The 16,897-nt window shown below is 43.8% G+C and overlaps 2 protein-coding genes across 3 annotated transcripts in view; both read right to left on the bottom strand.

The window, feature by feature from the left end:
• Window positions 1-12,550, bottom strand: part of tiam2a (TIAM Rac1 associated GEF 2a) — a 107,850-nt gene extending 95,300 nt beyond the window's left edge. For both annotated transcript variants that reach the window (XM_070546728.1, XM_070546731.1), the window contains exon 1: window positions 12,415-12,550. The gene's annotated coding sequence lies outside the window, so the exon portion shown is untranslated. The remainder of the gene's footprint in view (window positions 1-12,414) is intronic.
• The window catches only part of LOC107392548 (SR-related CTD-associated factor 8), a 32,333-nt gene continuing 27,110 nt past the window's right edge, over window positions 11,675-16,897 (bottom strand). The window contains exons 15-20 of the mRNA XM_015970419.3: window positions 16,621-16,777; window positions 16,278-16,408; window positions 16,053-16,194; window positions 14,640-14,687; window positions 14,303-14,527; window positions 11,675-14,200 (exon numbers count right to left, since the gene is read on the bottom strand). Coding sequence (XP_015825905.3) covers window positions 12,429-14,200; window positions 14,303-14,527; window positions 14,640-14,687; window positions 16,053-16,194; window positions 16,278-16,408; window positions 16,621-16,777 — 2,475 coding nt within the window. The 3' untranslated portion in view covers window positions 11,675-12,428. The remainder of the gene's footprint in view (window positions 14,201-14,302; window positions 14,528-14,639; window positions 14,688-16,052; window positions 16,195-16,277; window positions 16,409-16,620; window positions 16,778-16,897) is intronic.

Raw genomic sequence — 16,897 nt, 5'->3', positions numbered from 1 at the left:
ACTGTTGAAGCGGCGCTGCGAGCAGCTGCGACCCAAAAAGTACCAGAACCGCTCACAGCGCATGCGCAATCATGCATCAGCACCGCTCGCCCGCTATTTCCCTAATAACACACGTTGTTCGTTTTTATTTCTACACGTTTTTTACTCATAAAGATTGTCAATAAAGCGTGTTTGTCGTGTTCATGTCAAATTAAACTGATCACAAAACACAGATTTACTTTCTTTATTTCGTTTTCCTCATCCAACCCCCATAAATCCCTGTGTGTCCTCCTGCAGCGCTCCCGAAGGACAACAGGCAAAACAAGACAAAAAAGTCTGACGTGTTGTGTAAAAACTGCTATTTTTAGCATATTTTTTAGGGCAGACGTGTTGCTACCAGACGTACAGTGTGAGCAGTCAGATCGCATCGGAGAACTGGGTCGTACAGTGTGAGCACATGACTCGTGAGATCTGCCCTGCGAGGAAGTCGTACAGTTTGAGCTGAAGCTGAGTGCTACGAGTGAAAAAGTCGCACAGTGTCCACCCAGCTTCACTCAACTCCCACTTCCTGTTTATAAAATGCAACAATGCTGTTGCCTAGCAGACCGAGAGGGTGGAGCCGCTAACAAATACACACACTCACGACATTGTGACATCATAATGTACCATCTAACATCATAGTGTGCCTCTTAGCCAGTAGCGATGGCAAATTTAAATTCAAATGCAGTGCTGAGTTTTTGCCTGACGACGGTGCATTGCTGACAGTTTTAGGCAGAAAATTTTAATTTGAACTAAGATGCACTAAAGTGCCGAGTTATTGACTACACTTGTCTACTGCACAATCAGACACTCATTTAGTTTATCAGCAAAAAAATGTTGATTTGGAGTGACTTGCTCTTTAAAGAGTGATTTTCTGACTTTTAATCCAGTTTTCGGTTAAAACTTGATTCATCTAACACAGGGATTCCCTAACTGTGGTGCGCGCACCCCTGGGGGTGGGCGAGCTGCCGCTAGGGGGTGCGTGAGGTGAAAAGTGTAATGGCTGCGGAGCTCAGAGAAGTCTGTCATTAGCGTAGCCAGAAACTCATTTGTGGGTGAGCCAAAGAAAAAGTAAGTGGGCCCAATAAATGTAATTGAAAACAAGTATTTTTGCTTGTGTGTGTGTGTGTGTGTGTGTCCTCCGCATGTGCCCTAGCTTCATAATAACAATGTGCCGAGCTTCAGCGCTCTGGCCTGTGCACGCCGATATGATCCGTATCATTTTTAACGGTGTTGGAGAAATCTGAAGGTGGCGAGTCATTCTGGCAGATTGTAATTAACACCTGTCTCATGCAGGTGTTCTGACATTGTAAACCTCACACACAGAACATTATGGATGTAACAAAATAAATCAAGAAATGATTCCCATCTGAGCATTTTAGCATTATTATGTTATTATATTAGCACACTGACTGAGACGCGGTGACTGTAGCGGCTCATGGAGCGGCTGATGGAGCTGTGCCGAGCACACACACACACACACACACACACACACACACAGTTTCAATAAGCACATGCGCCGCGCCGTCAGACTGAAGGCAGAAATGAGCGCTGCCTCCTCCGTGATAAAAAAAAAACTTATGAGAGGTTTTATAACAACATTTTTCATTCAAGGTCAAATTAAGATATTAGCTTCAATTTTGGGATGACGTATGAAATTCGAGTCCGCTCCAGCCAGTGGAGCCAGTCATGAACCTGACTACAACTGATGTTACTGCAGCATTTGTTATTCCAGTCCGCGTGGCAGCGGATTGCAGATTCAGCCACACCATAAAACAGCGATAAGTTGGTCTGAGGCAAAAGTGAACCTCATGGCTACAGCCTTTCCATCTTTTCCCCTAAAGACATTTGATGATGCACAAGTAGGTGGCCAGTTCAGGACCGGAGAGAGTTCTGGCCACGGGTTAAACGTTCCATGCGAAAACCGTTAAATTGAATTGTTGATGTGCTACCTGGCACTCTAAATATTTATTTAAAATTAAATCAAAGGAAATTGTAATGGTATTGAATGTTTATTAATTAGGGCCTACAATTTAAAAAATGAAAGTGATGGGGAAAAAGGTAGATCATATTTTTTTAACTCTGTCTGTCGAGTGACTGTTAAGCTTGACGTCTGATATATATATATATATATATATAAATATACATGGCTATATATATGCATGGCTTTATATACATACATACATACATACAGACAGACAGACAGACAGAGACAGAGACAGAGACAGAGAGAGAGAGAGAGAGAGAGAGAGAGAGAGAGAGAGAGAGAGAGAGAGAGAGAGAGAGAGAGAGAGAGAGAGAGAGATGCCCTGATGTGGGGGCTGGGGGGTGCGTCGACATGGTCGGGACATAGAAGGGGTGCGCGGCTAAATAAGTTTGGGAACCGCTGATCTAAGATCACAAGGAGTTTACATACTGCATAAAAAGTTAAATGGCTCTAGTAGGAGTCAGCAAATGCAGCCTAATGAAACATGAGTTTAAAATGGATACAGTTCTGTTTGTAGCACGTTACATTAGCCCGCTGATGTGCTGCAGCAGCTGCTCAGTAGTCAAGTCTCGGCTTGCAGCTTAACATGCGACTGGTGTCCGCTTATTCGCACAACAATATGTGGCATTGACCCTTTAGGGGGTCGAGAAAGCTGCTCAGAACAGGCAGAGTGACGGTCCCAAAGAAGAAAGAGCTGCTTTCTGCAGGAAGATGAGCTAAAACATAATGCAGAGATGTTGATCCCAGCCTGAGAAGTTTGTTCATTATCAGGAAACAGCAGGGAAGTCTAGTGAAATGGGGAAAAAGGCCGCAAACACAAGCACGGCAAAATATCTTTACACTTTTTTGAGGGGGAAATGGCCATGCTGTTGATGAATTTAAAGGAAGCGACGTCCTGACCAATCACAGTCTTGCAGTCTCCATCACTTTCAACGAATAGTTAAAAAGTTGGGCATATCTCCGCCACCCTCTGCAAGCCGGTTAGAGAGCCCTTGCGACCCTTTACGAGTGACGGCGTTGCGTGTCTCCGAGCCGACGCAGACAGAGAACTATAAATCAGGCTTATTAAGCTTGTAAGAATGAAACATTAAATCCTGGAAAACCCGCATCCAGTCATTGTGAACATTCCGTTTTTAATGACTGGATCCTCATCTGTCCATCAAATTGCCCGCTGACCGTTCCTCCTCCTTCTGTGCATACCCCTCAATGTGCACCAATTGTGCGTTGTTGGCTTGGAGTTGAACAGAAGTGGTACCCTAGGGCAGGTGATGCTTTTGAGAGATGGCGTCAACTAAAACAAATGAAAGGGCTGCAAAGTTTAGCCATGGTGGCTCCATTTCTTCTTGATAAGTAAAACAGCATTACGTTTTTATGGTTGCTAGATAGTATCAGTCGTATCTGGAGTTCTCCTTTATTGTGGAGGTACGACTTAGGGGGAGGAGCTTGAAGAAAGGGGGTTGGACTTTGAATTAATTTTTTATTAAATGTTAAATGTGCTTTAACTAGCCTGGCAAGCCATCATGTGTGAATATATAGTCCATTGACTACGGTCCATTGATGGCTCTCAGTCGTGGGGTGGGATCTACGGTTGTCTTTCAAATGGTCTCTAAATGCTATTAGATCACATACTCACTGCTATGGATGTCAGTCAATGAGGCAATCCGCCATACTCCATCAAAGAAGATGTAAATACATCCTTCTTCTAAATAAACTTAAGCACTTGTATCTGTTCTTGACTCAAAGAAAAGCCCAAGTCTAAATAGTCCAAAGTTGATGCCAAAGCAGTTTCAAAATAGCCGCCGCAATCTTTTTTTTTTTCAGTAACATCCCGCCCACCAAAAGAGTGCTGTGATTGGCCCGATACAGAGCATTCGCCATCTTAGTTTTACTCAGTCGCAGAAACATCCCGCCCACCTGGCTGATAGAACACTGTGATTGGTCCACCAAACCAGTAGAGCTGTGATTGGACTGTTATGAATGCCAGGTAATGAGGCAGTCCACCATTACATCATGGAAGAAGAAATAAAACATTAAAAAAAAACATCATTTTCTAAATAAATGCACTGTGATTGGCCAGCCACAATACTGGCTGGGGGTGCAGAGGTTCCAATGGAGCGTTGCTGGAAAGACAAACAAAGCATGTTTTCCTTCGTCAAATGATGGTCTAGATTCTAGGCTACGCTTGAACACTACTTTTCCAGGAACTCCTACCCTACCTTCAACCATATATTCTTTGACTGTTCCCTCCCTTTCTACTTCCTGTTTGGTGACATTTTAAATATTTCATCCAATAATTATTCCATTTACAATTTTCAAATAATTTATGAATGATAAAGCAAGAAGGAAAATGTTTCTAAAATAAAATGATTTAGAGGATTTTTAATTTGCTGCATCTTTCTCAGTTTCTGAGTACAATTATTTTAAATCAGTTGCATGAAAGAGGATAGAAAATCGCTTTTAAAAAATATTAGCAAAGGTAGAGGCTTATCTCTCCATAAAACACATCCAGGTTTTCTTGCTCTGCCTTGATTTTTATGAATGTGCACACCTAACTCGCCCTGCTCCTGGATCATTCTGGTGAGTCAGGAATTTCCCATCTCTCTAATTTGACACGTCTGCTCCGCCTCAGGCACACACTCCTCAGCAACGCCTCCCGACCCTCAGGAGGAAATCTGCTCCTCGCCACCATCAACAAACAGGCAGACAACCAGGAGGCTCTCCAGGCTAATCATCAGCTAGCTTCTGCTAACAATCAGCTAACTTTATTTGCTCATGTGTGGGCAGGTCAACACACACACACACACACACACACACACACAACTTTATGGAAACAATGAGGCTTTCTTCTGGTGGTAGATGAGACAAGTGTCACATCTGCAGGAAGGAGTTGAGTCAGCCTTTAATAAGCGGCTCTTATGTCTGTAAAAGCAGGTGACACCAGCTGCAAGTGAAGAAAGCAGGACTGAAACACCTACAGTGGATTTAATGTTGCATGTCTCTAACACAGATAACCCCCCCCCCCCACACACACACACACACACACACTGTCTGTATCTGCAGAGTAGGAATGCGCAGAAGCACCATGTTCAGAAGATTAACTGATGCATGTTTAGCAGGCTGCAGGAAGCTGCAACCTGCACCTGCCTTTCTCTCTTGATACATTTTACCTCTCCAGAAATAAACACACACACACACACACACACACACACACACACACACACAATATGCTGTGCTGTCAAGCAGCTCACTATGCTTGCTCAGCATCCCTTTGCACCTCCCTTTCCCCTCTTTCTCACCCCCATTTCCCCAATCCTCCCCCAAACAAACGTGCACGCTCCTCGTTTGAGCTGGCGGAATTAATAAGCCCCGCCCCCACCGATCAAAAACACGCAATTCACCCTGATGGGACTCACGGCTGGATAGTCACAAAAAGGAGTTTGTTGCATTCCACTGTTTCCTTGACAATTTCTTATGTTTTCCCAAACAAACCATTGTGTGTTCAACAGTAGGGACGTGTAACCTTTGACCCCATGCTCACCCCAAAGATGGAGAGGACTGTGGGGGACAAAGGGGTCTGAATTCTTCAATGATTACTGCCGATGTGCTAGGGTGATTCGTATTTACGGATGTGAGAGGACGGTGAACGAGAACATCGTCCACATCTGTCCTGGAAAGGCAGCTTGCAGTAAGACAAAGAAGAAGAAACGATTTTCATACAGCGCCTCTCAAGATAAAAATCACAAGGTGCTAAGTATTTTACCTGACATCTAGACCACGCACGCATGTGCACACACATTTATATCGCTAACAGGCTACATATGGGTTAAAAATCCTCACCTGTAAGTCAGGATTTACTAAGCTTCTCTTTTTATTGTAAAAGCTGCTAAAGATACAGTTTCCAGCTTAGTGTGCCGGCTTCTGCCCAGTAGATCCAAGTCCAGTTGAGGACTTTGGGATTGTATAAAAAATGTTTTACAAGATCACCGAAGTCATAATCTCTCGACCGGAAAAGGGTGGCTTGCCACCTCCGGGTCGGGGGAGAGGTCCTACCTCAAGTGGAGGAGTTTAAGTATCTCGGGGTCTTGTTCACGAGTGAGGGTAGGAGGGATCGGGAGATCGACAGGCGGATTGGTTCGGCATCTGCAGTGATGCGGACGCTGAGCCGATCTGTCGTGGGGAAGAGGGAGCTGAGCCAGAAAGCCAGGCTCTCGATTTACCGGTCGATCTACGTCCCAATCCTCACCTATGGTCATGAGCTTTGGGTAATGACCGAAAGAACGAGATCGCGGATACAAGCGGCCGAAATGAGTTTCCTCCGTAGGGTGGCCGGGCTCAGCCTTAGAGATAGGGTGAGGAGCTCGGACATTCGGGAGGGACTCGGAGTAGAACCGCTGCTCCTCCGGATCGAAAGGAGCCAGTTGAGGTGGTTTGGGCATCTGGTCAGGATGCCTCCTGGACGCCTCCCTGGGGAGGTGTTTCGGGCATGTCCTGCCGGCAGAAGGCCCCCGGGTCGACCCAGGACACGTTGGAGAAGTTACATCTCCAATCTGGTCCGGGAACGCCTTGGGGTCCTGCCGGAGGAGCTGGTGGACAAGGCCGGGGAGAGGACGGCCTGGAGCTCCCTAGTTGGGATGCTGCCCCCGCGACCCGGACCCGGATAAGCGGAGGAAGACGAGACGAGACGAGACCGAAGTCATAAAGTTCACGCTCTAGAAAACACAAACGTCTGCAGAAATCAACATCCCATATGACTGGTGTAGGCAATACAAGTCAAAGCAGTGATGATGAACTCTTGTAGAGGTCACATCACGTGTTAAAACTGACTTTATGGGCTAAAATGCTGTTAAATATTCATTTGGCAGAAAGAAGCGTGGAGCATGCATGGACATGTTTCTATATAGAAATGTTTTGTATCAAACTCCACAAAAATATAATTGTTCTGCACAAGTATGGAGAATAAATCATGAAAACTAGTCCTCTGCTTCAGACTGAATCCAGTCACAATGAGAGAGAGCTCATTAGAGTTACAGGGATATTTTCCTTTCCATCTTCCATTTTAGGTGAAGATTTTCTTCTGAAAGATAAATGATTGCAAAAGCATTCCACCTGCGTCCCCTCTACATTGTTTGGAGAGACTGGATGTAAGTTTCTGTCTGAGGGGGCCTTTGGACACCGCCCAGTCTGGGAGAGAGTCTGTCAGTGCTGATAACAGGGTGCCAGTCGGGCAGCAGCTTTCTAAAGACAACACCAAAGTTACAAACACTCCCACGATGTTGAGTAATTACCGTGGAGGCGGAGTGTGAGCAGAGATACAGAATTTCTTTCCTACATAACAGATGGATCTTGATTTTTTTCTGACTCCTGAATCTGAGCTAGTGCTCACACCACCACAGGCACTCGGATTCTCAGTTTGGCTCCAGACGCCCGTTGTCTGAGAATATCTGGCCGTGGTGGATAGAGGTGGTTGCTTTGTGAGGCCAAGATCGATAGTTTTAATCAATCGAGAACGCAGAAAGTGAGAACCTGCAAAAACGAGCCAAACCTAACACTCAAAAGAGTCTCATTCAATTCATCTTCCGCTTCTTTATTGATCCAGTCTGATGAATACATTTAAATGAGGAGACACCATGAAGACCCCTTTGCTTTGTTACCTCAATGCTAAGCTTAAGGCATCAGTTATTATGTGCAGATGTTACGTGGTAGTAACCAAAAAAAAGAAAAGAAAATCAACCCAAAACAAGCTGAAGAGGTACGCACTGCAGATTTGAAGCTGGAGCCAGTTCTGTTGATAATGCTGCAGTGCCACACTGACCTCAAATGGACAGATATGGTACTGACACTACAGCAGCAGTACTGTGTGTGAAGGACACACACCTCTGATCTGTAATTTTACTAATTACTGGAAAAAAAATGAACCATGTGCCAAATATCTGGAATTAAAGTTCAGCCAGTAAATTTCTAGAACATTCTATGAATCCTCCATGTTGCTCAGCAATCGGTCTAATTGGCTCCCTCACAAAAAATGAAACATCTGACCCTTCCACTGGGGCATCATCTAGTTGTGTCATTATGGTTCTGGTGATCTAACGAGTGGCCCGTGCCGGGGTAATATTCTACTAAAGAGTTCTCCTCTGGTTTTTGTTTATTATAAAGGATAAATGCGTTTCAAGTCTCTTTTCGCCTTAAAGAGATGGGAAACTCTGGCTATATTTGATTCTACTGATAAAATAATCTGTAGTTCAATCCGTAGTCAAGATTTATTTTATTATTGTCCACAGCCAGTCAGTGGGAATCTGGACCTGGCTGACTGTGCATGTTTTAAGAAACAAAAAGATTTTTTTAACGGAATCATGAACGATTGAAGCATTTTCCGACACTGGAGCTGGCACCAGTGTGCTGTAGCAGCTGAGTCCCTGGCAGAGCGGGGGTGAACAGGTCTAAACCCCTTTTGTTCTGCAGGGGTAAGCACCAGATGGGTATTTTTAAACAATAGACCCTAGAGGAGGTTGTGCACATAATTCACGTGGAGTTAGCAGGAACCTTTGTTGCCTAACTTGGTAAAGATTCACACCTTTATTGGTAGGTGTAAAAAAAAACGGGAGTCTATAACGTGATAGGTCATTTTCTTTCAAGTCAAACTAAAAAAACTCAAGTATACCAAGTAAAATAAAACAAATAACTCATTTTAAGGCTTTGGCATTTTTACCACTTCTGGAGTCAAGAGCACTTATGTATTTTTAATATTTTATTGTCTTTTTTTTTTAACAGTTTTAGTCAGTATTTGTTGTTTTCTTTTGTTTAATTGTATTTACATATTGTGTACACCACTTTGGGCATTTATTGATGTAGGAAGGTGTTTCATAAATAAAGGCTGAAGATGATTTACTCAAAATAAAGACTTTCGTCCCAAATTTATCTGAGGCTGCATCTTTCAAAGCAATGCTAGAACAAGTTTATTGTTGGGAATTTAAGTAAACGTGACGGTGACCTTTATTAAAAACAACAAAAAATTGATTAAACTGCTGCGAGGTACAACTTCTCATGTATGTGCATTCATCTTTTTCTAAGTTTTAAAGATCCTTTCTCATTCTCCTCAAAGCATTTTTGAAGTAGGTTAGAGCTGTCCAACAGGGAGCCTACTTCCGGACCCTGGGTCCCTGGAATAACAAAAAATAAATAAATGCAAGTCAATGGGGCTAAAATGCCAATTTCTAATTCCGCTTATTATGTGCCATGGACTTCACATATGATGTCTGTGAGTTTTAAAGACACAATTTGATACCAAGAAAGTGCTCATTTTAGAACGGGGGGAAATGTTCTTTTGGGTTTTGTGTGAAAATAAGTCCAGGACTACAAATGTGCTGCACCAATGACGTCACCAAACCAGACACGGAGAAAAACAAAGGGAAAGTAGCTGTGAGTTCAGCAAACTTCATATCCTTCTTTCAGGAGGAAAAAACACCAAAAACCTGGCCATGTGGTAAGTAGCAGCTACGCTACGGGAGAGGAGATTATGTGGTGACATCATATATGCGATGTACAAACGTCCAATTTGTAGTCATGCTAATTTATAAGCTGATATATCTAAAAGTATGTGACTGGCGTGGTTGAAACACACATCATTACTTTTCATTTATTTGAAGTACAACATAAGTACCTTCCAGGGCGTAAAGCAAAGCAGATTAGAAAATAGCTCTTTTAGCCCCGTTGACTTGCATTCATTTATTCCATCTTCCGGGGAACCGTGAGCTGACCGGAAAGGGAGACTTAGGCTCCCTATTAATCAAAATAACCCTAATTTTTTAAATGTTGGCACATTTTGGTTATTTTGCCTAAAGGATAAAATTTTGCATCTCGCAGGGACGTTTAAAGTCGGCACAAATATGCACCTATTCTCTTATTAGGACCTCCCACGTGCTCACTTGTGCGACACCAAAGACGTCCCATTTCCAAACATGGCTGCACATGAAAAACATTTTATGCTGACTTACTCCCAGCTTGGACATCTAACTCCCATAGCAACTCTTCTCTGCTTTTATAGCAGTACCATACGTCCATGTTTTATTAAAGTAATCAATCATGAAGAAAATTACGTTTCAGTTTGATGTATAACTATAATTAAAACTGAAGTTACAACCATAATTGAACTTTTTATCTTGAATATGTAATTTGGGGCGACGGTGGCACAGGAGTTAAGTGCTCGCCCCGTAATCGGAAGGTTGCTGGTTCGAGTCCCGCTCAGTCTGTCGCTGTCGTTGTGTCCTTGGGCAAGACACTTAACCCACGTTGCCTGCTGGTGGTGGTCGGAGGGACTGGTGGCGCCAGTGCTCGGCAGCCTCGCCTCTGTCAGTGCGCCCCAGGGCAGCTGTGGCTACATTGTAGCTCCTCCCCACCAGTGTGTGAATGTGTGTGTGAATGGGTGAATGACTGATTGTGTTGTAAAGCGCCTTGGGGGGTTTCAGGACTCTAGAAGGCGCTATATCAAATACAGGCCATTTACCATTTTTTTACCATTTAATTTTGGTTTCGTGATTTTATCCTTTCATCGGGTTGAATCGCGACTAATCGAAGCAGCTTTGCCACTAGCTGACATGAATTTGTGCCTAGTCTTTAAAACGTGAACTCTGAATATTGTTTCCTAATTCTGTGGGTAATCACATTTTAAGGATGTAGGATATATCCGTATTAGCATCATATTGGCCGATGTTTGTGTGCCTTTTTTATATGGGTATCAGTTTGATAAGTAAAACTGGGCTGATATTAACAATCAGTGTTGATTTTGTTTGTGATTCTGTTTCAGGTGAGGAGTGTTGGTCATGTGGTAATTGTTTGGTCATGTGACAGTAATCTTGTCCTAAATGTGTGTGTGTGCGCACGTGTGTGTGTGTATAAAATAGCTATTTTAACTTCTAACATCAGTATTTGTGGAAATTTTCACAACGGTGCATCCCTAGTCGTTGTTGGGCTTAAATACAAAAACGTGATTCAAATTTAACACACCTGGTCCATTTCTTTCATCGTCTTCGGCTTCACTCTGGAGTGATTGTATGTGAAATAAGTCATCTGATAGATTTGACAGTAACAGGGTTAACAAATCTGATGCACCTTCAACTTTTTATTCAACATCACAACTCCTGTAGTAGACATTTTGGTCTGAGAACAGCAGACTATAGATTTCTGATAGAACGTCTCAACAGAAAACCACTACTAGTATGAAATGAAGAAGAGAGACAGGAAGGTTAAAACATGGCTACAGACCTGCATGCACAGTACGATGGAGGGCATGTTCTCCTCTAGGTGAGTGCTGTACAAACTGCGCGGCTATCATTAAATCAGTAGGTAAGTTAGTTTTGTGCAGGCAGCGATCTTTTCAGAGAGCCCTCTGAAACCGGGTGTTGGGTAGCATCGTCAACGACAAAATCCGTTCAAAAAGGCACAGTGCCATCATCACCAGTCACCCAGCAAAAGCGTAGGCCAACATACAGGCTATTAACTACAAGTCCCGCGGTTGCATCCAACAAATTGCTCTGTGGATGGATGGTATAGCAGCAACTTGAGATCATCGAATCAACAGAAGTGACAGCACACAGTATATTATGGGTCTGAAAAGTAAAGCAGTCTTAATTCTTTCCACTGGTCCTGGGTCAGAAAACAGTTCTAAAGCAAATGTTGTGAACAGACAGAGCAAGTTTATTTCAAACTAAAACAACATGTATCCAAAATCAGATCGTCCTGTTTGTATTCTCGCCTCTCCACTAGGATGTAATTTCCTATTTTTGTTACAGACCTTTTCTCAAACCTAGAAGTCAAACAGTTTGCACTTCTGTCTTTTTTATTTTTTAACTGATTGCAATTTTATTTTCCCAATTAAAAGCAGCTGTTCTGGTCTGAATGAATGTATGCCACTGGATCTGCTCAGAAACAGAAATTAATGTAGAACACCATAAAAGAACGTGTTGCAAAACTTTGTGGTGTAATTTTAAAAAAAGAGAAGACAGAAAATGGGCGAGCAGTTGCTCTTTAAGGATCACATTCTGTTAAACCGCAGTCGGAGTCGAATGGCTGGGATTTGTCACTTTCTTCCATAGGAAGGTCAAAGCTAAATTTCCCCCATATACAATTGAAACATTTTGGCAGAAAAATCAATAAAAATCCCCCGAGCTCATATTAATTAAAATGGGTGGTGTGGTTTTACAACTTAAAAAAGGAAAAAGGAAATAAAATACAAACAAAAGCTTCTATCCACAAAGCCTTCTATTTAAGTACACTGGTAAGAGATAAAATCATTTGTTGTTGGTTATCAGACAACAACTGGTGTGAGTCAATGTTCGTCATGTCCCGTGTTGTGGTGGTGGTTTGCTGACATGAGTACAGAGAAGAAGAGACAACTTTACAAAATGATCTTTTACCTACTGAGTGATGATTATGTCCCCTCAGTGTCTGTGACAGTGTCTACCACTGGCTGACTCGGAGCTTCCTCTGTGGACTCGTTCTGTTTATTGTCTAGGTCCTTAGGAGATGTGGCGTGCTCCTGCTGCGGTGGCGTTTCACCTCCAGAGAGCAGAGGCTCTTGGTCAGGGTCTGGTGTGGGCTCAGCCACATGGACAGGGTCCTTCTCAGGTCCAGTGACCCACTGGGGTTTTGGAGAGGAGGCTCTCTCTTGAGACACCTCCTCTTCCTTCTGTGGCTGCTCCTGAGTTTCCACTGGGGGAGCTGGTTCTTCAGGGGGACTCTCTGCTTGTGAGAAGGCCAAAGGTGAGGTGGTTGGGGTCTTAGTGTCCAGTGGAGTTGTGATCTGAGGAGGCAATTCCATTTGAGCTGGGCTTTCTGGTTGTGAAGGTTTAGATTGAGTGAGAGGCTCAGGTAATGTGCTCTGAACTTTGCTGTCAGACGATGGGTGGGGTGAACCAGCTGAGGGGGGCTGTGCCTCAGGTGTCTCAACAGGAACTGGAATTTCTTTCTGAGGCTCAGAAGCAGGAGCTTGGCTCTGTGAGGGAGGAGGAGATCTAATGTGAGCCTGAGGAGGAGGCTGATTCAGACCTAAGACAGGAGGTCTGACTTGACCTGGTGGCAAAAGAGGGAACTGGAACCGTGGCTGAACCTGGGGGCCTAGTTTAAGAGGAGCAAGAAGCTTGCCTTGTTTCGGCGTCAGGTTGGGATTGAGAGGAGGTGTGGGGAGAAGTGGAGTAGGTAGAGGGAGAAGAGGCGTCCAGCCTCCACGCTCACGCTCCTTCTCTTTATCACCGTCTCGATCGCGCTCGTGCTCTCTGGTGCGTTCTCGGCCTCGATCCCGCTCCCTCTCACGGTTGTGACGGTTACCATTCATGTCTCTTCTGAAGTCAACATCTCTTTCATCTCTGTCTCTTTGTCTCTCCCAGGAACGTCTTCGGTCGTCCAAGTCTTTGTGAAGCTCACTGTTGAAAGGAGCTCCGGCGTTACCTCCACGGTTCCAAGGCTGTGGGCCCCCAACTGGACCAGCATTTACACCTGCTGCTCCAGGACGGTTGTCAAAGCGATTAGAGAAGTTGGGCCCAGGTGAGGGGCGATCATCCTGAAAGCCTTTTGGACCACTAGGTGCTGGTGGTCCTCCTCGCATCCCATCTCTTTCATCAAAGTCCCCTTTGTTTTGATTCCAGCGATTATCAGGAGTGAAGCCTGCTAGAGCCTGCAAACGTCCCACTAAGCTGGATTTAACTGGCTGAGTTCCTGGGGTTTGAAGCAAAGGAGGTCTACCTCCTCCTCCTGGCCCCCCAGCACCTCCAAGATGCTCCCTGTGTTCTGGTGGAGGGGTCCTCAAAAGGCCTTTGCTCTGATTTTCTATAGGTGGGAAGCGGTAGTCTTGGTCTTTGCCCTCATCAGCCCCAGAGGAGGATTCATCTTGTGTTTTGGGTACATTTTCACTGGTGAGGATGGGGGGCCTGTTAAAGGGATCCATCTGAGGAAAGGGGGCCCTGGGGCGAGCCTGAGCCTGAAGGGAACCATCAAGGAGGCCAGAAGGTTGCTGTGGAGGACCCTGCTGCATGAGGAGTGGGAAGCGGGCAGCAACTCCAGGTTGAAGGAGGTTAGGCCTCACATCCAGGGGCAGCAGCCCGGGCATTCTCTGATTCAACCCGGACTGGTGCAGCGGGTGGGGGAGGGAAGCTGTGGGGTGCATGCCAAGCAGACCTATTCCACTACGGATTGCCTTCTGCATGCCTGTAAACAGAGCAGATCACAGAAATAATTAGACATTTTTAGTCATGCAAAGCTGATGACCCAAAACAAATGTGTGAATACAGAAAACAAAGCCTGCCTCACCTTGCAGTGTGAGCTCTGCTGCAGCTTCCATGCCATCTGCAGACTGTGACATTTTCTCATTGTTAGTGGGCTGAGTTTGAACTCCCACTGGAGGAAAAACACCAGGTCGAGGAATGGTTGGGGGCATGAAGCCGCCAGGGATGGTACTGGTTGGAGGAATCATTGAGCCAAATGGTGTCTCTTTGACGATGTCTTGGTTGGAGGCCATCGTCGGCGGCAATAAAGCTACAGGTGCGCAAGGAAAAACAAATTTAAAAAAAGTAATACAAGAACATAAAAGGAAACTTCATACATGTATTCAGTTAATAGTCACAAAAAAAGCTGCCAAAAGTCTTACATGTAGTTGCTGAGGCCATTCCTGCCGTGTGTGGGGCCTGCATAAAGCCTGCACGACAGAAAAAAATAAAGTGTTAGACTGAGAATTCACGCAAACTAGATTTTACGGTTTCAGTTTTTTTCCTATATATATATATATATATATATAGTTTTCCTTTATATGTACATATACACGGTATATATATAATTATATACATATACACATATATATATAATTATATACATATACATATATATATATATATATATATATATATATATATATATATATATGTATATATATATATACATACACATAAAGGAAAATGGAAAACTATGTATATAAATATATATATATACATTTATATATATAAAGGAAAACCATATATATTTTTTTTCCCTTTATATATATATAAATAGGTTTAATCATAAAGAACAGTTTTTTTTTTTCTTTTCACTGCTATGCTGATGATATTCAGATATACCTTCCAGTGAAAGCACTGATAGGATCGCCATTGCAGCCTCCGTTTGACTTTCTTAAATACTTGCAGGGTTGGCTAGCACAGAATTTTCCTAATGACAGCAAAATTGGATGCGTGCTGTTTGGTGACCCTACATCTCGGACTCGTTAAATCTGAACCTCAGGCCCTTTGGTGCCACATTTACATTCAACAACAAACTAGACTTAGACAAAGAAATAAACACGGTTATAAAATCTAGTTTTTTCCCACTTAAGATAAAAGAGTAAAGTCAAACCATTTCTTTCATTTAACGACCTTGAGATCGTGATTCATGTTTTTATCAGCTTGAGACTTCACTATTGCATTGCGCTCTATTTTGGATTAAATAAGTCGTCTGTGTCTCGTCTTCAGGCGGTCCAAAAAGCTGCCGCTCGCCTGCTGACAAATAAGGACGATGGTGGTACAGGAGTTAAGTGCTCGCCCCGTAACCGGAAGGTTGCAGGTTCGAGCCCCACTCAATTTGTCACTGTCGTTGTGTCCTTGGGCAAGACACTTAAGCCCCCTTGCCTGCTGGTGGTGGTCGGAGGGACCGGTGGCGCCAGTGCCTCGCCTGTCAGTGCGCCCCAGGGCAGCTGTAGCTACATCGTAGCTCATCCCCATCAGCATGCGAAGGTGTGTGTGAAGACTGATAGTGTTGTAAAGCGCCTTGGGGGGTTCCAGGACTATATCAAATACAGGCCATTTACCAAGGAAGTGTGATCACATCACTCTTGTTTTAGCCTCTCTCTTCACTGGCTTCCAGTTGAATTTCAGATTCATTTTCAATGACTGACCTTTGTTTTAAAATCATTCAATTCTGTCCTTGCCAGTTTAATGTTCTTTTATGATGTGTTTTTATCTCTGTTAAGCACTTTGGTCAACAAGTTGTCATTTTAAAGTGCTATATAAATAAACTTTGATTTCATTTGATTTACCTGGTGGAGGCTGTGAGGCGTTGAAGCTGGGCCTTATGAACGGAGGTGGCGGCCCGTAGCCCGGTGGAGGTATGCTCATCGAAACTGGAAAGGTGGGAGGCACCAAACTCACTGCACTGGGAACGGCCTGGGCCACCGGTAGCTGAATAAGAATGCAAATGTCATCAAAACAATGAGAGAAAACTGCATGTTCCAGAACAGAAGTTATAGATATATCTAAAGTACCTGAACAGGCATCATGGTAACCTGCTGGCTGTAGGACTCAGTCTGTGTGTTGGACACCACTGTCGTTTCAGCGCTTGTTGGCTGACTCACAGCTTCCTTGGGTGGTTCAGGGATCTTGGCTGTTTCCCACTCTACAATTGTAAACAAAAACAAAAACATTCACACTCAAGTTTTAGGAAAATCTGCTCTTAATGTTTGTCACATATCCCCAAAACAACCCATGAAACAAATCTTCTAACGATGAAACCAGAAACTGTCTGCTAGGATAGTTTTTCCTTATTTGCAAATTTAAACAACCATTTAAATAGACCGTATATGTAAAAGAAAATTCACAAATGCCTACCATCATTGACAGTTTCCTGGTCGATGATTCCCCCTTCAGCAAAGTCGTCCAGGTCATCTACCTTGACCTTCTCCCAGGGTATGTAGGTGACGCCCAGGTCTGCATCCCAAAACTGTTTGTACTCCTGCTTTACGCCTTTGTTCAGAGCCCATGCGATCTAAACCAGACAGGTACACTAAGGTTACAACACAACACTTTTCAGACAATTTTCCTTTAAGTATAAATGGATGTGCCCAGAAATTCAGGCTTTTACCACAGGAGGTCAAAGGCCACTTTT

Source organism: Nothobranchius furzeri, chromosome 18 (assembly GCF_043380555.1).
Source record: "Nothobranchius furzeri strain GRZ-AD chromosome 18, NfurGRZ-RIMD1, whole genome shotgun sequence".
NCBI classification, from domain to species: Eukaryota; Metazoa; Chordata; class Actinopteri; order Cyprinodontiformes; family Nothobranchiidae; genus Nothobranchius; species Nothobranchius furzeri.
This window is presented reverse-complemented; position numbering and strand designations above follow the sequence as displayed.